This window comes from Ceratotherium simum, chromosome 2 (genome assembly GCF_057802395.1).
Source record: "Ceratotherium simum simum isolate JZ-2026a chromosome 2, ASM5780239v1, whole genome shotgun sequence".
In the NCBI taxonomy this organism is placed as follows: Eukaryota; Metazoa; Chordata; class Mammalia; order Perissodactyla; family Rhinocerotidae; genus Ceratotherium; species Ceratotherium simum.
This window is the reverse complement of record NC_141901.1, coordinates 65,155,878-65,182,289: the sequence shown is the minus strand read 5'-3', so window position 1 is coordinate 65,182,289 and position 26,412 is coordinate 65,155,878. Positions and strand designations below refer to the sequence as shown.

Here is a 26,412-nt window from a genome sequence, read left to right as displayed (position 1 = left end):
AGTCCTTCAGGCTAAATGAAAGGACATTAGACAGTAACTCAAATCCATATGAAGAAATAAAGAATACCCTTTGTAAAGGTAACTACATAGGTAAATATGAAAGATAGCATATATGTATTTTGTTTGTAATCTTTTTTTATTCTATCTGATTTACAAGGTAACTGCATAAAGGAATACCTAAAAAATTGTGTTGATGGGCTTATACTGTTTAAAGATGTAATATATACGACAATAATAGCACAAAAGAGGGGAGAGGGGATGGAGCTATACCAGAGCAAAGTTTTCATGTACTATTGAAACTAAGTTGGTATTAATCCAAACTACATTGTTTTAGATTACTATGTTAACTATAATCCTCAGGGCAACCACTGATAAAATAACAAAAAAATATATATTAAAAGAAATAAGGAAATTAAAATAGTACATTAGAGATATCCATTTAACATAAAAGAAGGCAGTAATGGAGGAATACATGAACAAAAACCACGTAAAACATACAGAAAACAAATAGCAAAATGGCAGACATGAATATTACCTTATCTGTAATTACATTAAACATAAATGGTTTAAACACTCCAATAAAATGGCAGAGATTGGCAGAATGGATTCAAAAAAATGATTCAACTATATGCTGTCTAGTAGACATATTTTACATTCAAAGATACAAACAGGTTGAAAGTAAAAGGATGGAAAAAGATATATCTCTTCTGAAAAGCAAAAGAGAGTTGGAGTGGCATTACTAATATAAAACAAAACAGAATGCAAACTTTTGTTTTAGAACTTTGTCAAATGCCTTTTTAAATTTAAGTATTTTTCTTCTCTATCCATACATTTGTTCCTACAAATTCTAAGAATAAAAATAGTTTTACTGCCCCTTATAAAAACACGTTACCTTCTGTTAAATTATTCTTCCTAACATATTCAAATTTCTATTCTCAGGATCTATTCTATAGGACAGAATTTTGCTTTCTAGCATTTTACGAAGGGCAATACAGCATATATTTTTTTCCTTGAGTTGAGATTTATAGATATTAAATTGGAGAAAAAACACAGAATTCAAGAAAGCTCTTAATATTTCTTTAAAAACTTCTGAAAAACTTTAATCAAATGATTTGTTTCTCATTTAAAGAACTATTAGATTTTCATAAGGAATGAAATGATCTCCTTTTCCAAGAACCTTAAAATCTTTTATCAAGCATATGGGTCTACAGAATTAATAAGAGATAGAAATTAAGAAATGGTAATAAAAAATCTAAAATCTAAAGAGTAATCTTGGTCTTGGAAAGAAGGTATCAATAACTTAAATGCGCATAGCACTTTGCAGATTTTAAAGGCATTTTCTATACATTACATTATTTAATCCTTACAATAACCCTTGTGAGATGGCAGAGTAAGTAGTTACCCTCATTTTACATATTAATAGGCAAAGGCTCAGTAGATACCAAGTGAGTCATAGGTAAGACAGCTTATAGTTTCAGAGCCAGGCTCTTCTGATTTGAAGTCCATTGCTCTTTCCTTCATCCCTCAATGCCACTAGAGACATAAATGTAAGGTACATCTATGTTATTACAGTTCTCTTCTAACTTACAAAGCAATAATAATGAGAACTACGGGGAAAGAATGTTCAGGTGCCTGAATCAGATTCCTAAAAGGGTCTTAAAAAAAAAAGATCTTTAATAGTATAAAACTATAATGGGAAAGAATCTATGTATTCATCGTAACTGCTAGTTCCAGAAACCTTTAAAACTTAGTTCAGTACCCAGAGGTCTTTCTTTTTTTCCAGAAAGTGCAAGAAAGAAAAGGGATAGAAGGATGACTAAGGCAGAAGAGGGCTTTTTATTTTTGTTTCAAGCTTTTTTTGGATAATTTTTTAACCGTTTTGAAAATTATTTTTCAATTCATGTCTTTTTGTATAATATTTTAATCTTTTCTAAAAATATAGGCAAACTGTCAGGTAATGGTGAGTCAAATATACTTGCATTCTTACGAAAGTCATTTTTAGTATAGTAAAGAGAACTTAGACTACATGACAATTTTAAAATAGTTTGGAAAGAAGCTGTAAGTTCATACATTAAATGCTCTTCAAAACACATGGTCATATCATTTTAACATCTTTTAGAGGTTAATTGCTCTTTTTGAGCTGAAATAAAGGGTGGGCAGTGAAAGGAGTTTTTAAAAGGAAAAAATAATCCTTAATAAATTACATAGAATAAAATAGAATTGTGTCACCAGCACATGGGTCACACAAACTAGTTTTACCTTATCGCTTTAAAAAAGCATTATATGTTCTAGAAAGAAATTTCTCCATTTAAATAGATTCCTACTTATTTATACTCAAACTACTTTTACATTTACTTAGAAAAATTTTCAGAATAACTTACCATTCTTTAACAGTTACTTCTCTAATCCCTTCTCCAATGTCTGAGAGTTTGAATTGAACAATCTGTCCCTGTAGAGCTTTAAAGACAAATGAGAAATGATCTCATTAAATCTGTAATGTATTGGTAATAGATGCTTTTACATCTAAAATTAGAAAATATTCTCAAGCAGAGGCAGAAATTATTCCATTTTACAGATAAAGCATTTTATAGTTTTTAATAGCATAGCCAATATTCATAATCATCAAAGATTTAAATAAATTATTCAATGACACAGACTTACTGACACTGCAACAGAACTTTTCTAACTTCCAAAATAATGTTCTTTTACAAGAGTATAGAAGGCCCTCTGACACACGAGATTTTGAAACAATAGTGATGAACAGAAAATAGAACAAGACATAGTGTAAATGGAGACCCTGCTGGATCTCCTTGTTTTATGTTATGAAACTGTAATAACCATTAACAGTCTGCTTTTAGATCTCTTTTGACTTCATATAACTATTGTCATTCTTGGTGGCTAAAGATCAGGCAGATACATATCTAGAAGACTTGATGGAAAATTTTTATTTGCCCAAACTGTATTATGTCAACTTATCATTAAATTTTAGGCTTCTCTTTCCTCTCTCCATTTTTTTTTTACCCCTTTTCAAGTTTCTACCCTCTTTTTATAACGCTTAGATGCCAATGATACTTTATGGTAATTAGCCCCAAGAGAGAAAGTATTTCTGGTCAACAGAAAGTATGCATGGACCCTCTCACATTTCCAGGTTAACAAGTGGCTCTGAACTGATTCAAGAGTGCTCCTCTATTTTTCGACTGCTGTTAATCAAAATTTCTCATAAAATATACAACATAGCTTTGACTCAACTTAATTCTAGTTTTAAGACATTTTTCCCTGAGGAAATAGAAAGGTACACAAAGATTTGTGCTCAAGAATAGTTGTCATGAAGAAGTGGAAACCAACCTAAGAAACCAAAAAATGACTAGTAAATACATTGACACCTCTATACAAGCAATATTATTCAAGGAACGATCTGTGCTATTGGAATATCATGGAAATATGATAGTGTATAGCATGGTTAGGGAATGACAAACAGTTCTGTATGGCCGAAGAAGGATATGTGGCAAGAAATCAGACCAGATTTAAAAAGGCTTTGGGTGCCATGCTGAGGTAAGGTGTCTGGAATTTATCCTAAAGGTAATCAAGAGCCAATGGTAATTAAATATGTCATAAATTCTTTGCAGCTGCTCCCATAAGACGTAGAGTTTATTTTACCACTACTACTTAAATCTGTGTTGGCCCATGACTTGCTTTGACCAGTAGAATATAGCAGAAGTAAAGTTGTGCAAGTTTTGAAGCCTAGACCTCAAAGGACCTCACAGCTTCTACCTTCTCCCTCTTGGAATACTGCCTTGAGAGATCGCCATGTAAGAAAGCTGATCTAGTCTAGTGGAGGATGAGAGAGGCCATGTGGAGGAGAAATAAGATGCCCCAGCTGAAAACATGCACCAGTTGTTAGACATGTGAGTGAGACCATCTTGGACCTTCCAATCCAGATGATCCTCTAGCCAAATACAGTTACATTAGCAAGCCCAGACGAAACCAGCAGAGGAGCCACCCAGCCAACCCCCAGAATCCTGAGAAATAAGAAATCATTATTGCTTTAAGCCACTAAGTTGCGGGGAGGGTTGTTATTTAGCAACAATTAACTGATAGGGAGTCCCATCTGCTATTTCAGATCTGTAACTTTAGATCCACAATTTTAGAAAAAAATCTCTCTGGCAAGAGTATGGTGGATGGGACTGGGGAAGGGGTGGCAGAGAAAGCAGTTAGGAGGCTATTGCAGGTTAAGAAACCAAAGTATGGAACAGCTTTCAAAGTTGTCTGAAAAGGAGAAGACAGATTTAAGAAATATACATGATATAAATTAATAGATCTTGGTAATCAATTTGATGTGAGACAGAAATCAGGATGGCTCTAGGTTTCCAGCTTAACTACTTACTGTGTTAGGGAATCTAGGAAAAGGATGTATCCCAAAAACCCAGAGCAGTGCCTTGGCACACAGGAGGGGATCAATAAATATTTGTGTTGAATGAATTTATTCTCACAACAATACAATGAGTTAGACACTATGATTACCCCCATTTTCCAGATGATAACACAGAGAGAAATTAATTAACTTGCTCAAAGTTACGCAGCTAGCTTGGTAGACCAAGAACCCAAAGTTCATGATAAGTGTTTAGACACTGGAACAGGGTGAGTTTCTGCTTGAGTGACCTCTATTTTCTCCAAGAAGAGAAAAGATCAACTTTGGAAAGCAGAAATCTTTAAAAAAAATGGCAAAGATAAGGTTTACATATCTTAGGTGTTGTGGAAGATGACATATAAAAGATATGGAAGGATTGATTGATCTCAGGGGTTGGATCTGCCTGGAATTCCCCTATTTTTCATTGCTAGCACAGATGAAGGTGCTCAGTATCTGTCAAAAGCTTAATGAGAGCCAGCCCTGATGGTCTAGCAGTTAAAGTTCAGTGTGCTCCACTCTGGCAGCCCAGGTTCAATTACCAGGTGCAGAACCATACCACTCGTCGTCAGTAGCCATGCTGTGGTGGTGGCTCACATAGAAGAACTAGAAGGACTTACAACTAGAATATACAACTATGCACTGGGGCTTTGGGGAGGGAAAAAGAAAAGAGGAAGATTAGCAACAGATGTTAGCTCAGGGTGAGTCTTTCCCAGCAAAAAAAAAAAAAAAAAAAGCTTAATGATGTAACAAAAGCCTAGGGCTCTTTCTCAAAGTTCTAAAGAGACCATCAGAAAAAAAAGTTTTAGTGTCCTCCCATACCTAATACTTAAAGCCTCAAGTTCTTTAGAGGGTAGAAAAAGTTGGGGGAAAGGTAATTAAATGACAAAAGCCAGACAACTTTCTATTTAGGATCACCTCAGCCTGGTTTCATTACACTGTCTTAAGATGACAGATTAAATGCCTCATCCAACAAACAATAATACAGTGAGTACAAGATGTGCTAAGTCAACAATTCACTTTGACTGAGAAAGTCACATCAATGTTGACTATTGCACTTAAATGAGTCAGATGATAAAGAACAAGACAACTCATTCCCAACATTATGAAGACACAAGTATTAAGGGGAAGTATGTGAAAGGGGGGTGAGGGTGGGGGTGCAAAAAAAAAGAAGAAAATGAGAAATAGATAGATGTGGGCAGAGCGAGGAGGACCGTGCTAGAAATAAAAGGTCAACTTTTTTTACTTTGATAAGTCTTCAATTACTTTTAAAAAAGTACTGAATAAGATACAAAACATTATTTCATATAGACTTTAAGATCATACTTACCAGCAGTTGTTTTCAGCAACTGATGTGGATGACTATACTTGAACGAAGGATAACCAAAGAAACACACATATTTTGGCTTCAAAACATGAACATGACTACATGTTTGAAAGTAGTGAACACAAAGCTAGAGATGAGAAAACAGAAAAAAGTAAAAGCCTTATAAATTATCTTAATGGCTTATCTCTGTAAGCATATTTTGAGTTTCAAGTCTATTCTAAAAGAATAATCACTGTTACAATATAAACAGTGTGAAATTATCTAGGCTGAAATCAGAATACTTGGCATCAGTGCCAATCAAGTTTATGAAGATTGGTTATTCTTAGGTATTTCTGGTCAAGAGATCAAAGGAACTCAAATCTTAGTACACAGAGAAAATTTTGTTGTTCTTTTGTTTAGTAAAATTATATCCTTTAGAGTAGATTTGTTCATATGTTCATGATCCTTGCCTAAAATTCCTTATGAAAGTAAATAAATTTTAACATATTCTGTATAAACACATCAGCTCGTAGGTGTATTGAGTCATTAAAGACTTCCTGAAGTAAAACTACTCAAGAATTCAAAAGTGACTGTTAGCATCTAAAAACACTGAAAAACACGTGTGGTATTGTATCCAAAGGTTTCTTATCGTAATTTATAGATGTCTCTTTAGATTTAACTATTTTATGTAACATCTTAGAATAATAAAAGACAACATGTTATAGAAATAAGTAGGCCTAAATGAATATTGATACATCAAGACATCACTCGATCTATCAAAACCTAAGTGTCTGAAAGGTAGAATATTTTATTTTGAAAGTTAACATTTCAATGTTATTAATATGTGATTAACTACATCACACTTTTAAACGCAAAACACAGAAATTTCTAACCTTCTTAGTGTATCTGAGAATTCTGGTATGTACTCGAAATTTTTTCATTTATGTAGGAGAGAATTACCTTTACTTAAAAAAAATTACTATATCATCATGTGCTTTCTACTCTAGTGGTGAATAGCCCTTAAAATTTAAAAGTTCTATTATAATACATATTATGCTATTCAGTATAGTCATGTTATAATACATATTTATAAATAGGAATTTTGTTCTTTCTCTTATAGCAAATAATATAAAAACAAATATTTGGTTTACTCACAGAAATAATACATTTAAATTCTTATGTGATTTTTCACTGTAATTTCTAAGCTGTTACCGATTTCTGAAGGCAAAGAAAAACTGACGATCCCTTTCCTAAAATATGAATAATCTTAAATCATACATCTTACCTTTACTTTAAGGGATCATTCTAAAGCGACTAATCTTTATAATATCTATGTTTTAGTCTTATTAACACTAACATTCTGGCTATTAACATAAAGCCTAACAAAAATATCTAATATTGATACTTACAACTTATCAGATAGGGAAAGAATTCTCTTTCCCAAACACTCCAATTTTGTTTGTCCTTCCTTTCTCCTACAACTCCCACCACCCCGGCTCTTAGTCAACAACAGAATCAAAGAAGTAAATCAACCTCTCCATCAGACATTATAAAATTCAGGGACAGTAAATGAAAGTTTTGACTATATACAGTCACCTTGATATAAATACAATAGTTCATATTTTTAAAACCTTTGAAAGAAAATTAAATTACTAGAAGGTCCTACCTTCAACAACTCAACTTTTATTGAGGAACTATTAATGGGTCGAGAGAGGCACAAACTATCGAACTTAACATGTATTGAGCACCTACTGTGTGCTGGATACTTTAAAGGTCTTTACATGCATCATCTTCTTTATGTCTCACAATTACCTTCTGGAATAGGCAAATTAGCCCTCTTTAACACACGAGAAACTAATGATCAGAAAGGTAAAGTAATTTGTCCAAGGTCACACAGCAAATGAATGGTAAAACTCAGCTCTAAAACCAAGTAAATTTGACTCCAAAGCCTAGGCTTATAACATCACATTGTTATAAGTAGGAGGATTGATCCCTGCTTTCAAGGCCTTAACAACCTAGCTGAGACAATAAACACACACACACACTCACACTCATGTGTGGGCGTGTGTGCTCTAATATTTTGCAGTAAGTTTAGACAATAGGTGTTAAAGGAGTTTGAGGGATTTTTTTTTCAGGCTGGGTTGACCTGGGAACACTTCCTGGAGGAAGATCTGAGCTGGGTCTTGCATAAGAGGTATTAATAATTAAAGAGCAGAAGGCCACTTTTAAGGCAGAGGAAACAGCATAAACAAAGTGACTGCAGCAGGACAGTGAGTAACTTGATTTGGCTTGATCACATTTATTAAAGGGAGCGGTGGACATAGGTCAAATTATTGATGACTGTCAATTATTGATGACAAGTCAAATTATTGATGACTGTAAATGTCAGGATAAGGAGTGTGAATTTAGCCATTATGGGTTATTGAAGAAAAAAGATTAAGAAATCAATCTAGTTGTAGTTTACTGATTAGATTATAACAGGTAAAACCAGGAGAGAAAGAAAAAAATTAAGAAACTGTTACAGTGTTTGAGCCATGATATGACAGACAGGCTCCTGCCTGAGGTGATCAACAGTAGAAAAAGAAAGGCAGCAATGTAAGTGCAGCTGGCATCATGTAATCAACAGCGACCGAGTGGCTGTTAAGAGAAGGCTACAAACATCAGTGAAACTGTTGAAAGGAAGGATAAAAAGGCAACAGAAAGGAGGAGAAAAAATAATTTTTCAAGCTAATAATAATAGGAAATAAATAATAATTCAACAGACAGTTGTTGAGCACTCCTAAAGATAGGGACTGTGCCGGGCTTGGGAATTCAAAGCTAAATAAGATACAGAATATAGTCCCTGAATTCAGGTTGCTTACACTTTACTACAAGAAGACAGATAAAATAGAAACATTCAATATGATTCGGTAAGTTAATCAAGAGTCAAACAGATGATGTCCTAGATGAGTATAAAACACAACATAATCAGGTCATCTTAATAATTTACTACAGGTGATCAGAGCTCTTGTTGATTATAACAGATGGAAAAAACGGAGTGTTCTTTACTGAATTGTTCAACAAATGTTTACTGAGTACATACTATGTGCCAGGCACTTGGGAGTAGAGAACAAACAGATGCAATTCCTTCCCTTATGGAAGGTACAGCCCATACTGTGAAAGATAAAGACAAGTAAACAGGTGATTATAACACAGTGTTATAATGGGGGAAACAGAAAGTGTTAAGGGAACACAAAGGAAGGAACCTACCTGGAGAAAGCGAACTTGAAGTAAGACCTACGGGATGAGTAGGAGTAACCCAGCAGATGAGGTGTGTTGTAGATAAGGCCATAGGGGAGTAAGGCAAGAGTATTGAAAGCAGAGGAAATACACGTGCAAAAGGTCTAGAGTCCGCAGTCAAGAGAGAACACAGTGTGATTGATTAACTGAAGTTGTCTGATGTAGTTCTAGTGTAGTTCAGTGTGGGGTAAGGGCGAAGGAAGCGTCCAAGTGGGGGTTGGGATGGGTAGGTTTTAGCAAGGAAGGAAACCTGAGAGATTGGAAAGGTCCAGATCATAAACTGCCTCAGTCATTTGAATTTTGGACATTTTGCTGAGGGCAGTTTTAAGCAAGGAAATGGTATTCTCAAATTTGTGTCTCTTTTATAAGATCACCCTGGCTATATTAATGGAGAATGGATTGGATAGGTACAAGATTAGAAGCAGAAAGTCCAACCAGGAAGGACCAAGACATCTGTAGTTGGGGGTGGGATGGAGAATAGAGACTAGATTTTGCAGAGATTTACAGGCTAAAATCAAAAGAGAAACAGGTTGGAGGGTTTAGTTCTGGAGCCTAGAATCTGCTGTGCCTTTGAGGCATTATGGCAGACACTGTGAGATGACTAAGGCTAGCTCCTCCAAGGTCCCTTAAGCTGTGGCCATGTAACACAGTTCTAGCTAGTCAGTCTGGCTGCACCAACCCCCTTCTCTTTCTTTTTTTTTTTTTAAGTTTGTTTTGTTTTGTTTTTTTGTGAGGAAGATTAGCCCTGAGCTAACATCTGTTGCCAATCCTCTTTTCGCTAAAGAAGATTGGCCCTGGGCTAACATCCGTGCCCATCTTCCTCTACTTTATATGTGGGATGCCTGCCACAGCATGGCTTGATAAGCAGTGCATGGGTCCGCGCCTAGGATCTGAACCTGTGAATCCTGGGCAGCCGAAGCGGAGCACGAGAACTTAACCATTATGCCACCAGGCCGGCCCCCCTTCCTCCTTCTTAAACATGAAATTGAAGGAGCCCTCTTGTGACCATGAGGGAAAGGCCAAATGAATTGCTGAAATGACAACCCTGATAATGATGAGCCATGTAATCAATGCCATCTGCCATCTAACTTTGGGATGCTTTGTATGCAGAGTTAATTAATTTCCTATTTATTGGTTGGGTATTTATTACTTGCAGCTGACAAACAACTAAAACACATGCAGTTGGAGATTTGCAGGACAGGAGGATATATATAGGTCTGGAGTAGAGCTGGCTTGAAGACTGAGGAACTTGGGGAATCATCAGCATATAGATGGCAACTAAATTCAAAGAAGCGGTTGAGATAACCCAGGAAGTGCAAGAAGTGCAGAGGCCCCAAGTCAGAGCCCTTAGAAACAGCAGTATCTAAAAGTGGGGCAGGGAAGTAGGAGGACAGTGGGAAGCAGTGGCCAAAGATAGAGGAACAAGAATATTGGGAAGCTAGTGTCACAGAAGTCGAGGGAGAGGTCTCAAAAGAGAGGCCAATACCTAGTAAGGTGCAAATCTCAAGCTCTACAGTATCCTCAGGGAACTCTTCTCTGACCTCCAAGACCTGTCCTACCTGTTCCTGTACAGTATGCACTTGTCCCATCACAGCACTTCTAATGCTGTGTTGCAATTGTTTAATGTCTTCCTCCTTCCCCCGACCTCTATCACAAGGCTGTCATTAATCTCTGAGAGGGCAGGGTAGTGTCTGTCCTATTCATATTTGCATCTCCAATGCCTAGCATAGTACATAGAGGCCCCTTGAAAGGTTTTGTAAAATCAGGGGCGACCACTGTTGGAAGATCTGGGCAAGAGGAGACCCAGGAAGAAAAACGCTATGCAAATAGGATGAAACACTACGATGACTGGGATCTTAAATGTTTGGTGCTAAAAGACTGTGTGTGAAAGAGGGGAATTGCAGGAGAGATGGTGGTGAGTGCTGGCTCTGGTGATAAAAAGGTTGAAAAGACGTTGGTGCAGACGTAGAAGACAAGAACAGGCCCAAAGAAGGAAGCTCGAGCCTCTCAGCTCCTCGGAGGCAAAGACCCACGGTGTTAGGCTTTGCTTGACGGGTCTCTTCCTCAAGACTGAGTTCCTTGAGGGCAGTGGTCCTATTATCAGTGTCTGGCATAAAGTGGGTGCTCAATAAATGCTGAATGAATACATATATATCTCCGTATCCCCAGCGCCCATCACAATGCCCGGCACTGGATGATGCCCAATGAAAAGCTAACGGGCGAAAGGCTAGCTGGGCCCGTGGAGAAAGAGCTGGAAGGCGCCCGAGTCGCGGTAGAGGCGCGCCCAGGTAGCGGAGGGAATGGGTTTCCAAACCCGCCGGCTCGCCTCCAAGCCGGCCGGCTCGCCACCTTCTCTGCCCTTCGTCTTGCATACATCCCCCCACCTCTCCATCACGCGTGCCCTGTACGCGTGGCACTCGGAGGACAAAGTAACACACCTCTCCCGGACGACTCCGGACAAATCACTCCTTCCCAACCTCAGATGTGCGCCAAACCACTTACCAGCCGTCCAGCATTCTGGCTCCAGGTCCTTATCACACGCACTGCGGCCATTTTACTCCGGATATGACAAATGCTCCGCGGTTGAAGAGTCGCTCCGCGGGGCCACCTATCCGGAGCCGGGCACCGCGCCTCCCCCTGAGCGGCCAATGGAGAGCGAAGGGACGAGCCTCCCACCGAGCAGCCAACCAGGGAGGGGCGGCGCCTGAGAAAAACCCAAGGGGGTGGAGAGGAAAGGAGCCCCGGGGAAGGGCAAAAACGGGAGGACGGCAGCCCAAATTTAATTTCAGGGACAAAGTTGGGCAAGGCACTGCTGTGTAAGTACATGTGCACTGTGTAAGTACGTGTGTAAGTACATGTGCTGTGTAAGTACACGTAACACTTAGCGTAACCGCCTGGATTAAAGAACACAGGACACTTCTATACTTTGTAGCAAGGCTCTGTACCGCTAGTTGAGTTACAAGTCGTTACTGGAATGCTTCCCAATGACTGGAATTTCTTACTCCCGTTGATTTTTCTTGATTACTCAAATGGGCTTTTCAATTTTTTTTTCCCCATGGAAGATGAACGACGATGCCCGAATGTCTAAAATAAACACGTCATCAACGTTATCTTTCCTTCTTAGAGAATGTTGTCAGATGCAGCTGCCCAGCATATGCCATATATGTCACAGACATATAGACTTGATTTACTTGTCTCTTGGAGAAATGTCAAATTCAGGTCAAGAGGAACCAGTAAAGATCGGAGCTTTAATAGTCAATCTTCCTCAATGCAACTAGGAGACCAAATTCTAGAAATGTCCAGCATGACATTTGTCTGTTCTTGCCTCTTACATGGGAATGAAAATCTGCTCAGATATCCAAAGAATCACAGAGGGGAAAAAAAAACAGGGAACAAAGGCAACATTATAAAGCCTCAATGTTGAAGATTAGTGGCTGTGAAACAAACTCTCAGGTATTTCACAAATTCACTAATATTACCCAAATTCACACTTTTTTTTTTTTTGCCTTATTTGCCTTTCAGTGTATTTCACACACACAAACTACTATAAGCAATAAATCTAAATCATTACCTTCATAAGAAAATCGGAGATAGTCAAAAGAACTTTAATTTTTTTATTGATGTCTTAATAGTTTATAACATTGTGAAATTTTAGTTGTACATTATTGTTTGTCAGTCACCATATAAATGCCTCCCTTCACCCCTTGTGCCCACCCCCAAACCCCCTGCCCCTGGTAATCACCAAACAGTTCTCTCTGTCCATGTGTTAGTTAATCTTCCACATGTGAGTGAAATCATGCGGTGTTTGTCTTTCTCTCTCTGGCTTATTTCACTTAACATAATACCCTCCAGGTCCATCCATATTGTTGCAAGTGCGGCAATTTTGTCTTCCTTTATGGCTGAGTAGTATTCCATTGTGTATATATACCACATCTTCTTTATCCATTCATCAGTCGATGGGCACTTGGGTTCCTTCCACTTCTTGGCTATGGTGAATAACGCTGCAATGAACATAAGGGTGCATAAGCCTCTTTGGATTGTTGATTTCAGGTTCATTGGATAGATACCCAGTAGTGAGATAGCTGGATTATAAGTTATTTCTGTTTTTAATTTTTTGAGGAACCCCCATACTATTTTCCATAGAGGCTGCACTAGTTTGCATTCCCACCAGCAGTGAATGAGGGTTCCTGTTTCTCCACAACCTCTCCAACATTTGTTATTTTTTGTCTTGGTGATTATAGCTGTTCTAATGGGTGTAAGGTGATATCTTATGTAGTTTTGATTTGCATTTTCCTGGTGATTAGTGATGTTGAACATCTTCTCATGTGCCTATTGGCCATCTGTACATCTTCTTTGGGAAAGTAGCTGTTCAGAACTCTAATTTTTTTTAACTTTCCTACTAACAAAACATTTTATAGGCACTATTAATATATTTGATAACACCACATGCATGTGTTTGTATAAAAAGATAAAGTAGCTATGCCTTTGAAATGAATTATTTTTCTTCCCACGGCCTTTATACCGTGTTCTTAACTTTGCCTTTAACTCTGCTTTCTCCCAAGAAAATATCTAGTTTCTTTTCTTTTACCGTCTTTTTACCTCAGTGGATTACTGCTTCCAAATTCAGTATTATGTTTCCTTATCTTCCCTTCCAACATCAACAGATATACCACCTATTCACTAGTTAATCTTTTCTCTTGAGCTCAAAAGAACCAAACTCATTTCTTCTCTTTTTTATTTTTTAATGTTTTAAGTGGCTAAATAATTTTATTTATTTATTTTTTTGAGGTAACATTGGTTTATCTTCTCTTTTGTAAATTAATAAAATGAGTAATTATGACCTAGCAATTCCACTCCTAGGTATCCAACCAAGAGAAATGAAAACATACATCCACACAAAGACTAGTACTAGAACGATCATAACAGCATTGTTCATAATAGCCAAAAACTAGAAACAGCCCAAATGTCCTTCAACAGGTGGATGGATAAACAAAATGTGGTATATCCATTTAATGGAATATTATTCACCCTTAACAATGACTGATATAATGATATATGCTTTAACATGAATGAACCTCAAAAGTATTATGTAAAAGAAGCCAATATTAAGTAAAAGAAGCCAGATCCAAAAGGTCACATATATGCGGCTGGCTTCATAGCGTAGTGGTTAAGTTCGGAGTGCTTTGCTTCAGTGGCCGGGGTTTATGGGTGCAGATCCTGGGTGTGGACCTACACCACTTGTCAGCCATCCTGTGGTGGCAACCCACATACAAATAGAGGAAGATTGGCACAGATGTTAGCTCAGGGCAAATCTTCCTCAGCCAAAAAAAAAAATGGTCACACATTGCATAATTCCGTTTATATGAAATGTCCAGAGAAGGCAAATCTAGAGAGACAAAAAACACATTAGTGATTGCCTGGGGCTAGGGGTAGGAATGGGGAATGATTGCAAAATGGCAAGAGAAAGTTGTTCGTGGTGATGGAAATTTCCTATCACCAGATTGCGGCAATGGTTGCATAACTCTGTAAATTTACTAAAAATCATTGAGTTGTACACTTGAAACAGGTGAACTTCATGGTATGCATACCTCAGTAAAGTTGTTAAAAAATGTGTTACATTATCTACATACAAAAGAATAATGTAACATATAGGTAAGTCACACATAATAACAAAAACCTTGAACCTGCCTCCCAACTTAAGAAATAGAACTTTTTCTATGCCGGTGAAGGCCACTGTCTGCTCCTCTTCTTAAACTTTCCTCTCCTCCTGAGATAATCATTATCCTGAATTTTGTGTTTACTGTTCCCTTAGTTCCTTTAGAATTTACTATATATATGGATCCCTAAAAATACATTATTTACTTTTGCTTGTTTTGAGTCTTATAAAAATGGTATTGAACTGTATGTATCTTTCTGCAACTAGCTTTTATGACGATACTACTATTTATCCATTCACTGTTCAGTGAACATTTGTGTTGTTTCCGGTTCTTTGCTATTACCATCAGTGCTGCTGTGAACATTCTTGATCATTTCTCCTGGTGCATGTGCAAGAGTTTCTTTAGGGTAGTGCTTTTCAGACTGTAATGAGCATTCATATCAACTGGAGATCTTATTAAAATGCAGATTCCAATTCAACAGATCTGGGTGGGGCTGAGATTCTGCATATTTAACAAGCTCTAGGTGATACAGATGCTACTGGTTAGCCAATTACATTTTGACTAGTAAGATAAGGATATATACTGTACTTAAAAATGGAACTGTTGATGAGCCAGCCGTGATGGCCTAGTGGTTAATGTTTGGCACGCTCCACTTCAGTGGCCTGGGTTCAGTTCCTGGGTGTGGACCTACACCACTCGTCTGTCAGTAGCCATGCTGTGGTGGCGGCTCACATACAAAAAGAGGAAGACTGGCAACAGATGTTAGCTTAGGGCCAATCTTTCCCTGCAAAAAAAAAAAAATGAAATTGTTGAGACATGGGTTATATTTATCTTTAATTTTACCCAAAATAATGATAGATTGTTTTCCAACATGATTGCACAAAATACACAGCAGCTGTTAAGGGAGTACCCATCATTCCAATTTAATATTGTCACACTTAAACAGTTAATGTTCTCCCAATTTAGTAGTTAAAATGGTATTATTGTCTTTAGTTGAATTTTTCTGATAATTAATAAGGTTGAACACATTTTCATATGTTTATTAACTATTCTTGAAATGCCTGCTCATGCTTTTAGCCTATTTTTTCCCTATTGTGTATGTACCTTTCTCTTGTTGATTCGTGTAGGAGTTCTTTATATAGTCTAGACTCTAATGCTTTTTTTTTCTCTTTGCTGAGGAGGATTCACCCTGAGCTAACATCCATTGCCAATCTTTCTCTTTTTGTATGTGAGCTGCTGCCACAGCATGGCCACTGACAAACAAGTGGTATAGGTCCATGCCTGGGAACTGATTCCAGGCCGCTGAAGCAGAGTGCACTGAACGTAACCACTAGGCCACTGGGGCTGGCCCTCTAAAGCTTTTTTACTTGTATGTGTTGCTGATATCTTCTAGTTTCTGACTTGAATTTGCTTTTTTGAAAGTGTCTTTTGATGCATAGAGTTCTTCATTTTAATGTAGTTGAAAGTATCAATTTTTTTTATCATTAGTGTTTTCTGTGTCTTAAGAAATCTTCCCAATCCAAAGATCCTAAAGGTAGTCTGCTACATTTTCATCTTTTTTTTTCTTTTGTAATTTTAAAAATTGAGATATCATTCACATACCATAAAATTTGCCCTTTTAAAGTGTACAATTCAGAGATTTTTAGTATATTCACAAAATTGTGCAACCACTACCACTATCTAATTCCAGAACATTTTCATCATCCCCAAAAAGAAATCCCATACCTATTAGCAATCACTTCCCATTCTGGAACTTCCCCAGCCCCCAAGCCCCTGACAACTACAAATCTGCTTTCTGTCTCTATAAATTTGCCTATTCTGGACATTTCATACAAATAGAATCAAACAATATGTGGTCTTTTATGACTGTCTTCTTTCACTTAGCATAATGTTCTCAAGGCTCAACTATATGACACATGTATCAGTATTTTATTCCTTTTTATGGCTGAATAACATTTCCTTGTACAGATATACCACATTTTTGTTTATCCACTCATCAGTTAATAGACATTTGTGTTGTTGCTACTTTTCAACTATTATGAATAATGCTGCTACAAACACTCATGTACAAGTTTTTGTGTGGACGTAAGTTTTCATTTTTCTTGGGTACATATCTAGGAGTTGAATTGCTAGGTGGCATGATAACCCTACGTTTAACTTTTTGAGGAACTGCCAGACTGTTTTCAAAAGTGGCTGCACCATTTTACATTCCCTCTAGCAGTGTGTGAAAGTCCTGGTTTCTTCCTGTCCTCACCAACTCTTGTTATCGCCTGTCTTTTCTATTATAGCCATGCTAGTGGGTAGGGAGTGATATTTCATTGTAGTTTCGATTTGCATTTCCCTAATGACTAATGATGTTGAGCATCTTTTCATGTGCTTATTGGCCATTTGTAGGTCTTCTTTGGAGGTATGTCTATTCAAATCCTTCGCCCATTTTAAAATTGGGTTATCTGTCTTTTTATTTTTGTGTTGTAAGTGTTCTTTATATATTCTAGATACTTGACTCATCAGATACATGATTTACAAATATTTTCTCCCATTTTGTGGTTTGTTTTTTCACTTTCTTGATAGTAACCCTTTGAAGCACAAAAGTTTTTAATTTTAATTAAATCTAAGTCCAATTAATCTACTTTTTTCTTTTATTGTTTGTGCTTTTGGTGTCATGTCTCAGAAACCATTTATTAATCCAAGATCATAAAGATTTACATCTGTGTTTACTTCTAAGAGTTTTATAGTTTTAGCTATTATATTTAGGGTTTCGATCCATTTTGAGTTAATTTTTCTATATGGTGTGAGATATTTAAGTCTTTAAACCTTCTTGAAGTGGTTTTCGTGTATGGTATGAGATAGAAATCCAATTTCACTTTTTCCTAATGGTTAATTCATTGTTCCAGCACTGTAAACTGAAAAGTTACTCTTCTCCCACTGATCTGCCATCTCATCTGTCATAGAAATCTGTTTCCGGGCTCTAGTCTATTTGTCTATCACTGTGCCAATTTCACATTATCTTAATTACTTTAGCTTTATAGAAACTTTGGATTTTGAAAAGACAAGTACTCTCCACCTCATTCTTTTTCAGTTATTCTTGCTCTTTTGTTCTTTCATATAAATTTTAGAATCAGCATGTCAGGCTCCTTAAAAAAGTCCTGGTGGGTATTTGATTGGAATTTCATTGAAACTATATTTTCATAATATATCTAAAGATTCTTTGGGGTTTTCCATGTAGGTAGTCATATTATCTGTGAATAATGATGGTCTTGTTTTTGCCTGTCCAATCTTTTGTCTGTTTTCCTTTCTTATAGAATCTGGCTAGACTTCCATCATCTGTTGAAAAGAAGCCGTAATGGTGAGCATTCTTATCTTGTTACTGATTTAAAAAGGACGGTGCATAATGTTTTACTATTATTTACTTTATTAGGAATGAAATTTGCTGTAGGATTTTCCAGATGTCCTTAATCAGGTGAAGGGAGTTTATATTTATTCCTAGTTCTGTTTGATTTTGTTTTTGCATGAATAGATCTTGATTTTTTTCAAATGCTTTTTCATCTACTGACGTGATCTTAGGTTTTTGATACATAAACATAACATTTTCCTAGTGTTAAACTGATCTTCAATCCCAACTTGGTCATGATGTATAGTATTTTATAAACATCACTGGATTTACTTGATAATATTTTGATTGATACTGGTGCATCTGAATTTATAAAGTTGCCTTATAATTTTTCTTCTCCATGTCATCCTTGTCTGGTTTTGGGATCAAAGTCGTACTAACCTTATAAAAGGAACTGGGGTGACTTACTTCTTTTTCATATTACCTGGGAGAGTTTATATGAATTATAATCTGTTCCCAGAAAATTTGGTACATCTTACCAGTAGAATGCTCTGGACTGCCTTTCCCATCCCATCCCGCTATTAACTATTAGTTCAGTTAAATTTCTTTCATGGTTATAGTATAAATAGGGCTTTATAATACTTCCCCTCCCATTCCTTCCTTTTTATCATACATATTTTCAATTGTCTCATTTATATCATAAATTCTCTATTTTTTACAGTTTGTTTGAATCAAGATCCAGATAACCACCATTATTATTATTTTTTTTTTCATGCAATCTACTTGTTGAAGACAATGGGTTTACTTCTTCTTGAGACATTTTTGGTAAGTTATATCTTTCAAGGAATTTGTGTCATCTAAGTTTTCAAATTAATTGGCAAAAAGTTGTTCAGAGTAGTCTCCTGCTTTTTAAAAAATCTCTGTTGTGTCTATAGTTATGTGCTCTCTTTTCTAATATTGCTTATTTGTACTTTTTTTCTTGATCAGTCTTATCAGAGGTTTGTCAATTTTATCAGTTCTTTTAAAGACCCAACTTTGTTTTGCAATTTATTTCTGCTTTTATCTTTACCAGCTCCTTTCTACTTATTTTGGATTTATTTTCTAGTTCTTTTCCTAACTTCTTAAGTCAGTTTTCAGCCTTTCTTCCTAATAGTAATACTTAATGATAAAAATTTCATTTGAAGTACTAGCTTCATTGCATTCCTTAGATTTCGATATGCAGAACTTACATTTCTGTTCACCTTTAAGGACTTTTAAATTTTTCTATTAACATCTCTTCTTTTATTCCATGAATTATTTAGAAGTGTTTATAAATTTTCAAACATATGTGTTTTTTGGTTGTTATTTGGGTTGTCTTTTTTGGAATGAATTTCTAACATAATTGCATTTTGGTCAGAGAACATCACCTCTGTGATACAAATTCTTTGGACGTTGTTTAGACTTGCTCTACAGCTTAGTCATCTTTTACAAGTGCTTCATGAGTTCTTAAGGAAAATATGTAATCTATAATAATTGATTGAAGGCCAAAAATTGCCATTAGATGAAGCTTATTGGTTGTTTTGTTCAAATCCTCTTTTATCTTTCCTAAATTTTGATCTGTTTGATCTACCAATAATTGAGTCATCATAAAATTTCACAATGTGGTAGTGGATTTACCAGTTTCTTCTTGTGTTCTATCAATTTCTGACATATATTTTGAAGATATTTTATTAAATGCATACGAGATTTTGAATAGTTATATTCTCCTAGTGAATTCAACCGTTTATTATTTTGTAGTGACTCTTTTTTTTGTCATTGATAATGCTTTTTTGTATTAAAGTCTATTTGTAATTAATATAGCTATACCAGCTTTCTTTTAGTTGGTGTTTATCTGGTGCATCTTTTCCATCTTTTTATTTTCAATTTTTCATGATCCTTAATGTTTTAGCTGCCTCTCTTATAAATGGCATATTTAAAAAAAAAAAAAATCTCTGGGGGCCAGCCTGGCGGCGCAGCAGTTAAGTGAGCGCACTCCACTTCGGAGGCCCGGGGTTCCCAGGTTCGGATCCCAGGCATGGACCTACACACCTCTTGTCAAGCCATGCTGTGGCAGGCGTCCCATATAAACTAGAGGAGGATGGGCATGGATGTTAGCCCATGGCCAATCTTCCTCAGCAAAAAAAGCAGAGGATTGGCATTGGATGTTAGCTCAGGGCTGATCTTCCTCACCAAAAAAAAAACTCTGACTTTCAACCAGAGAGGTTACTTTATTTACATTTCACTTTTATTAGTTATATATATGAACTTATTCCTACTTTCTTACTTTAGTGGTTTCTTTTCATCCTGTTTTTATATGCTGATTAAGGTGTTGGTTTTTTTTCTTTTTTTAAAATTAAAGTGTATTTTCTCCTTAGTCCATTTTTTCCTTCAGCTGGTTTAGAAGTTATACTCACTGTTACTTTAGGGATTACCTTTGAAATTTTAGCTTGCATACTTATCTTAAAGTCTTAATTTGTCTTAACTCTACACCCAAAGGAGACCTTAGAATTCTTTTAGTCATCCATCTCTTGACTCACATACTTCTGTTGTTTGGTGTTATTTTATGTAATGTTTGTTTAGATTCACCTACATGTTTACAATTTCTTTTTTCATCATCTTCTTACATCTCAGACTTTCCTTGAGATAATTTTTCTTTCTGAAGTACATCCTTTAGAAAGTGTACAGAGATCTTAAACTCAGTTTCTGTGTATTTAGAAATTATTTTTTTTCACCCTCATTCTTGAAAGATAATTTTGTTGGGGACTCAATTCTATGTTGATGGTTATTTTCTGTCAGCATTCTGAAGCTATGATTCCACTGTCTTTTTTTACTTCCATTTTCCATTGAGGAATTTGTTGTATGCCTAACCATTCTTTCTTTGCAGATAATTGAAAAAACCTAGGATCTAATCCACTGTACCACTTACTTGCTATGTCATCCTGGCACGTCACTTCAATTCCCTAGGCCTTGGTCTTTTATTGGCCAAATGGAGACAATAACACTAACCTTATAGCTTTGTTGTGAACATTAATGACAGAAAAGGTATATGAAATCACTATACAAATGCTTATTATTATTTACTCTTGCCTGGCTACTCTCTCCATCATATTACCAACTTGTTCACTTCCCCCTACCACTGGAAGTAGTTGGAATGAGGCAAATGGATCAGAGCCAGGATCTTATAGCCAAAGTGAGAAATGAAGAAGGCCAAGGATTCTTCCGAGAAGGTTAAGTTTCTGTATTAGGATCTAAAATGTCAGATAGTTAGGAGTAGAGCTTTTCTATTCCACCCCCACAGCCACTGCCTTGCTTCAACTTCTTATCATCTCTTGCCTGGATTATTGCATCACTGGCACTTTTCTCTTTGGGCCTCTTTCACATACTGCCAAAGCCATCATTCTAAAATACAAATATGATTACTTCCCTGATTAATATCTTATGGCAAGTCCCAGATATTGCGATGTCCCAGATTGGGTTAAGTATATAGTGTATGTGTTCCCAGAACATTCTCTGTCACAAAAGTGGTAGAACCTTAGGATTAGGAGACAATGGTGTTCACATCAGACCACTCAGTTTCATATCTCAGTTTTCTAGTTAACAACTGTGTGCCTTGTAGCAAAAACAGCTGTAAAACAGAGGTAAAAATACTACATACTTCAACAGGTTGTGAAAACATGCAGTGTATGGCATCTAAGTACTCAATAAATGTTGACTGCTATTGAAGTGGGGTACCTGAGGGTTACTGTAGATGTTCAATAAGAACATGATTGCCTTTAGACCTTGTTATGAATCTTGTCAATTTGCTGTTTTCTTGCTTAACTTGAGGGGTGAGTTGGGTCTCAAGGATTTGTGAGTTTGTTTTGCAGAAGAAAGAGAATGCCTTTGAGGAGGTTGTGATCACCAGATGGCCAGCCCCCAGCAGCTGTTGCAGGTTGCCCAGGGGCTTATCAGGAGTGACCCTTTTGTTTCTCCAAAGCGCCTCCTGCCAAGCCCCTTAGCTCTATAAGACCCCCCTGCTTTTTGCTCTGGTTAAGGCGGAATTGAGCAAACCCATGCTCCTGCCTTGTCGTCTTACCAACTCAAATGAGGACTTTCTCCATCTCCAAGCACCCATGTCTCAGTGTTTGGCTTGCTGCGCATTGGGCACACGAACTTGAGATTTAGAGGTTCGGCATCATTATCATCATGATTTATCACATTCTAACTGATGTTCCCCCCTTAACTGTCAGATAAGTACGTGTTAATTATTATTTTTATTATTATTGTGGATGACATTGTAATTGATTACTTCTCAGTGTCTCCAATATACCTCCAATAACTTCGGGGTAGAAACTGCCTTACTCTTCTTTGCTTACCTAGAGGCTTGCATAATATTTGGTACTCAATTATTACAGGAATTGAGCCACAAGCAGAAACAAGAAGCTGACTGTGGTTTCTGGCCTGGTCTGACGTGAATTATGTGAGCTGCACTGTTCACTGGAGTCAGGAGCTCGCACTCACCCTCTGCCAAGATGGAATAACTTTGGCTTTTTACAGCATTGTATTACTGATTCTGATTCTGCCCTTTCCCACCCATTCCCAAATGAATCGCGTCTCACAAGAGAAAAAGAGATGATAATATTGTAAACACACCCCAGCTAAGAAAGAGAGACTCACGGGTATCAATGCACCAGGGCACACACATCTCGAGGGGCAGGCTGCAGAGAAGGCAAACCCGACCAGAGAGAAGGTGGTCAGTGCACTGCAGGGGCTGGACCTTCCTTACATCTTCAGCTCTAAGAGTCTCCAGCTCTAAGTACAGCAGGATCCTCAAGAAAACAGAGATAAACACGGGTGTCTGCACAAGCCTGCGAGACAACTGGAGGACCCGACTGAGTTGAAACGGAGGCTTCCTGCAATCTGCCGGTTTTCCTGTATTCAGGGCACGAGTCTTCAAATCACACATTGCCTACCGTGCTCGGGGGCACCGCCGCGCCGCCACCTCATTTCTGGAGGAGCTTCCGGTTTGCGCGAATTTTCTCGGCGCTGCCTCTTTAAGCACGGCGCGGCGCGCACGCGCACTGGCTGCTGGGCGGTGCAAACCCCGGTTCTGGGAGCGGAGGGTCGGGGTTCACTTTGCTGGATCCGGTTGTCGGCCAGTCGCGGCTTCTTCCGCCGTTCCGCGAGGACCGCGGTTGCGGAGCTGCGGCGCGGGGCCCAGCGTCTCTTCTTCCTCCCGCTCGGGCGGCGGCTGGGTCGCTGCGTGCCGGGCCCCAGGGCGCCCCCCATGGCGGGGCAGCGGGTGGAGGTCGACGGCGGGATCATGGAGGGGGTGAGTGCGGAGCCGGGGGCGGAGCGGGTTGCGGCTGCCGCTCGGGCTGGCGAGGAGAGCTTTCACGTCTGATGGTCTTCTCTCTCTTCTCTCCGCACCCGCGCCCCTGGCAGGGCGGCCAGATCCTGAGGGTCTCTACGGCCCTAAGCTGTCTCCTCGGCCTCCCCTTGCGGGTGCAGAAGATCCGGGCCGGCCGCAGCACGCCTGGCCTGCGGTAAATCGGGGCGCTGGGGAGCTGGGCCGCGGGACTGCAGGAGGGGGCTGGGGTGGGCGCCGCCCCGGCGGATGGTGGGGGCGGGGCGGCCGTCAGACTGGGGGCTGGGGGCTGAGGGTTAGGGGGAGGAGGTGGGTGGGCCGCGGGGCTGGGGCATCGGGAGCCTGGGCAGTGATGCTGAGAAGATCCCCGCCCCAGGGAAGCCGGGCTGCAGGATCCTGGGGAACGGTGCTTCGGCCTGGGTTGTGCGGTTTTGGAAGCTTAAAGGACAAATTTAGAAAATAGGAACATGTTTTCCCTGTTTGGCTGGAGTTGTCTCGTGTCCTAATGAGTTATCTTTTAAAATGCTTCCCCACTTCATCGAGCCTTCCAAGTACCTGGAGAGCTCGTAGCAGCGGGCAAGATAGATAGGGCAGAACAGCCCATATGGACGGCCAGAGGAAACTGCACTTGTAAACCAGGGCGTGCGTTCTCTGCTGCGGCACGTTGTAGAATCATAGAACAGGAAAGGCCCTTGAGGTGTGTTACTCTAGCTTTCATTCAGACCTCTAGGAAGCTGTGAATACAGCCAGAATTATCGGTTGTGGAGAGGGAAGACCTTGACACTTGACCTTGTTTCTTTGTCTGGGAAGGTGGGCATGCCACTAGATAAGTTTCAGGTAATATGCACCTGTTAGAGAAGAGGACCCAGGTTGAAGCCAAACTGATTCCTTTGTATGTATTTTGTGTACGATCTCTTAGTCTTTTATCCACAATCCATTTTGAAATTATTAAAAGGCAATTATTGATATGTGTGTTCATTAATTCCCTTTGTCACCGCAGTTGTTTGCAGCAATCCATTTCACCAATAGGGAAGTCCAGTTCATTAAGGCTGTGTTAGGTACTTTATGAGTTTGCTAGGGCTGCCATAACAAAATACCACAGACTGGGTGGCCTAAACAGCAGAAATTTATTTTTTCACAGTTCTGCAGGCTGAAAGTCCCAGATCAAGGTGCTGGCAGGGTTGGTTTCCTCTGAGTGCCATAAGGGAAGATTCTGTTCCAGGCCTCTCTCCCTGGCTTAGAGATGGCCACCCTCTTGCTGGTCTCTTCACATGGTCATCCCTCTGTGCATGCGTGCCCCTGGCGTCTCTCTCTGTATGTCCTGCTCTCCTCTTTTTATAAGGACACCAGTGAGAATGGATTAGGGCTCACCCTAACTGCCTCTTTTTGACGTAATTACCTTTTTAAAGGCCCTGTCTCCAAGTACAGTCACATTCTGAGGTACTGGGGGTTAGGGCTTCAACATATGAATTTTGGGGGAATGCATTTCAGCCCATAACAGGTACCATAGATTATTCATTGAGTGCCAGTGAGAGTAGTAGTTTTATTAGTTTTCCTCTTTTGCACATTTCTGATTTGCAAAAATATATCAGTGTATGTGTTTATAGCTAAAATAACTGGTCTAGAAGGAACCCTTAAAATGATGCCTACTAGCAAGTGGTCTTGGTGCATAAAAACCCAAAAGGAAGCCCTAACACTGAAGATACGGCATTTATTGTGGTTAGATCTTGCTGTTTTCTTGCCATTGCAGTTTTATAAATGTGTCATAAAATGTGGGGATATAGGCAGTCTGAATGCACACGTTTTGATGCAGTATTATGACCTGAAGGCCTCAACATTTATCTGGACTGGAAATGGTTCGAGATTTGTGTGATGGGCAACTGGAGGGGGCAGAAATCGGCTCAACAGAAATCATATTTACGCCCGAGAAGATCAAAGGTGGGATCCACACAGCAGATACCAAGACAGCAGGGTACGTGTCCCTTACATTCCATGTAAGTATGGGCTCTGGAGTTAGACCTGGATTCAGATGCAGGGACTGCCACTTAGTGGACAAGTTGCTTAACCTCTTGGAGCTTTAGTTTCCTCACTTTTCAAATGGAGATAAAACACTTAAATTTCAGGGTTAGAAACTATGTGAAGATTCAGGTACCTAAATGCTTATTAATTGTAGCTATTAGTATATCTAGAGTTTTCTCATGTGTATAGTATAGCATATTCTATATTTTTTAGAAATTGAATATCTGAAAATGACTAAATTTTCTCACTCTGTAGTAATAGTAGTCTTTGCATTGTAGCATATTTGGTTCTTGGCTTACAGCTAATTAGGAACCATATTCTGCTACTTTTAGTCTGGGTATTTTTGTTGTCTCTTATGCAACCCTACTTAGAAATTTTTAGATATGATCTTGGTTTTCTTTTCCCTTTAGAAAATAGATATTTAACAATTAAATTGAGCCTTTAACCTTTTCCAAGAATCTCTCCTTTTATTGCCAAAACATGGAGAGCAGTTTTTGTGTTTTGTGTGTTATTTGGCTGAGTGCTATTGTAAGCAGCATCCTTTTACCAAAATCCTATCTATTTACTAGGAAATTTGATAAAATAAGAAATAGTACTGTAAATCTGATGCCAGTTTGTTTCAGAAATGACTGTTTTAATAGATTAAGATTTTTTAGTTTAAGAAAATGGTGATCATTGAGATTTGACGTATGATGTGAATAGACCTCTATGAAAAGGGACCTGCTGCTAGGCCTAAGGTGAGGTTTGCCAACTGAGAACTTTGCGAAAGATATTAAAGAATTTTGAAGTATCTTTATAGTCAGCATATTATTTTGGGGATTCTCCTGTACAGAAAGGGGAAAAACATTATAGTTAACCAACTATCTAAAAATTAACTAAAACAGAATCATAGAATTTTGAAGCTGCAAGAGGGAAAGTAGAAACCACGTATTCCAACCCTTCCTCCATTTTGTGAATGAGAGAATGAAGACCCTCTGGTGTAAAGTGGTTTACCCGAGGTCATAGAGTCAAGGTCAGAACTAGGATTAGAATCTAGGCCTTCTGCCTTCC

The 26,412-nt window shown here is 38.3% G+C and overlaps 3 protein-coding genes across 5 annotated transcripts in view; 1 reads left to right on the top strand and 2 right to left on the bottom strand.

Annotated features, from left to right (window-relative positions):
• DBT (dihydrolipoamide branched chain transacylase E2) overlaps positions 1-11,586 on the bottom strand; it is a 40,553-nt gene extending 28,967 nt beyond the window's left edge. Inside the window, exons 1-3 of one of the 2 annotated variants that reach the window (XM_087446695.1) lie at positions 11,493-11,586; positions 5,736-5,859; positions 2,382-2,457 (exon numbers count right to left, since the gene is read on the bottom strand). In XM_087446695.1, coding sequence (XP_087302821.1) covers positions 2,382-2,457; positions 5,736-5,859; positions 11,493-11,543 — 251 coding nt within the window. In that variant the 5' untranslated portion in view covers positions 11,544-11,586. The remainder of the gene's footprint in view (positions 1-2,381; positions 2,458-5,735; positions 5,860-11,492) is intronic. The other variant, XM_004420780.3, reaches the window with a different exon arrangement.
• A 1,133-nt stretch (positions 11,587-12,719) lies between these two features.
• LOC147918040 (uncharacterized) lies at positions 12,720-23,426 on the bottom strand. The gene is made up of 3 exons (XM_087446685.1): positions 22,653-23,426; positions 15,236-15,431; positions 12,720-12,991 (listed from the first exon to the last, which is right to left on the bottom strand). Exon 1 carries the CDS (start codon positions 23,298-23,300, stop codon positions 22,929-22,931), a length of 372 nt encoding a protein of 123 aa, XP_087302811.1. The 5' UTR covers positions 23,301-23,426; the 3' UTR covers positions 12,720-12,991; positions 15,236-15,431; positions 22,653-22,928.
• The window catches only part of RTCA (RNA 3'-terminal phosphate cyclase), a 21,362-nt gene continuing 18,117 nt past the window's right edge, over positions 23,168-26,412 (top strand). The window contains exons 1-3 of one of the 2 annotated variants that reach the window (XM_014780113.2): positions 23,168-23,307; positions 23,421-23,521; positions 25,172-25,315. In XM_014780113.2, coding sequence (XP_014635599.1) covers positions 23,263-23,307; positions 23,421-23,521; positions 25,172-25,315 — 290 coding nt within the window. In that variant the 5' untranslated portion in view covers positions 23,168-23,262. Of the gene's footprint in view, positions 23,308-23,420; positions 23,522-25,156; positions 25,316-26,412 lie in introns of those variants that run through there. The other variant, XM_014780115.2, reaches the window with a different exon arrangement.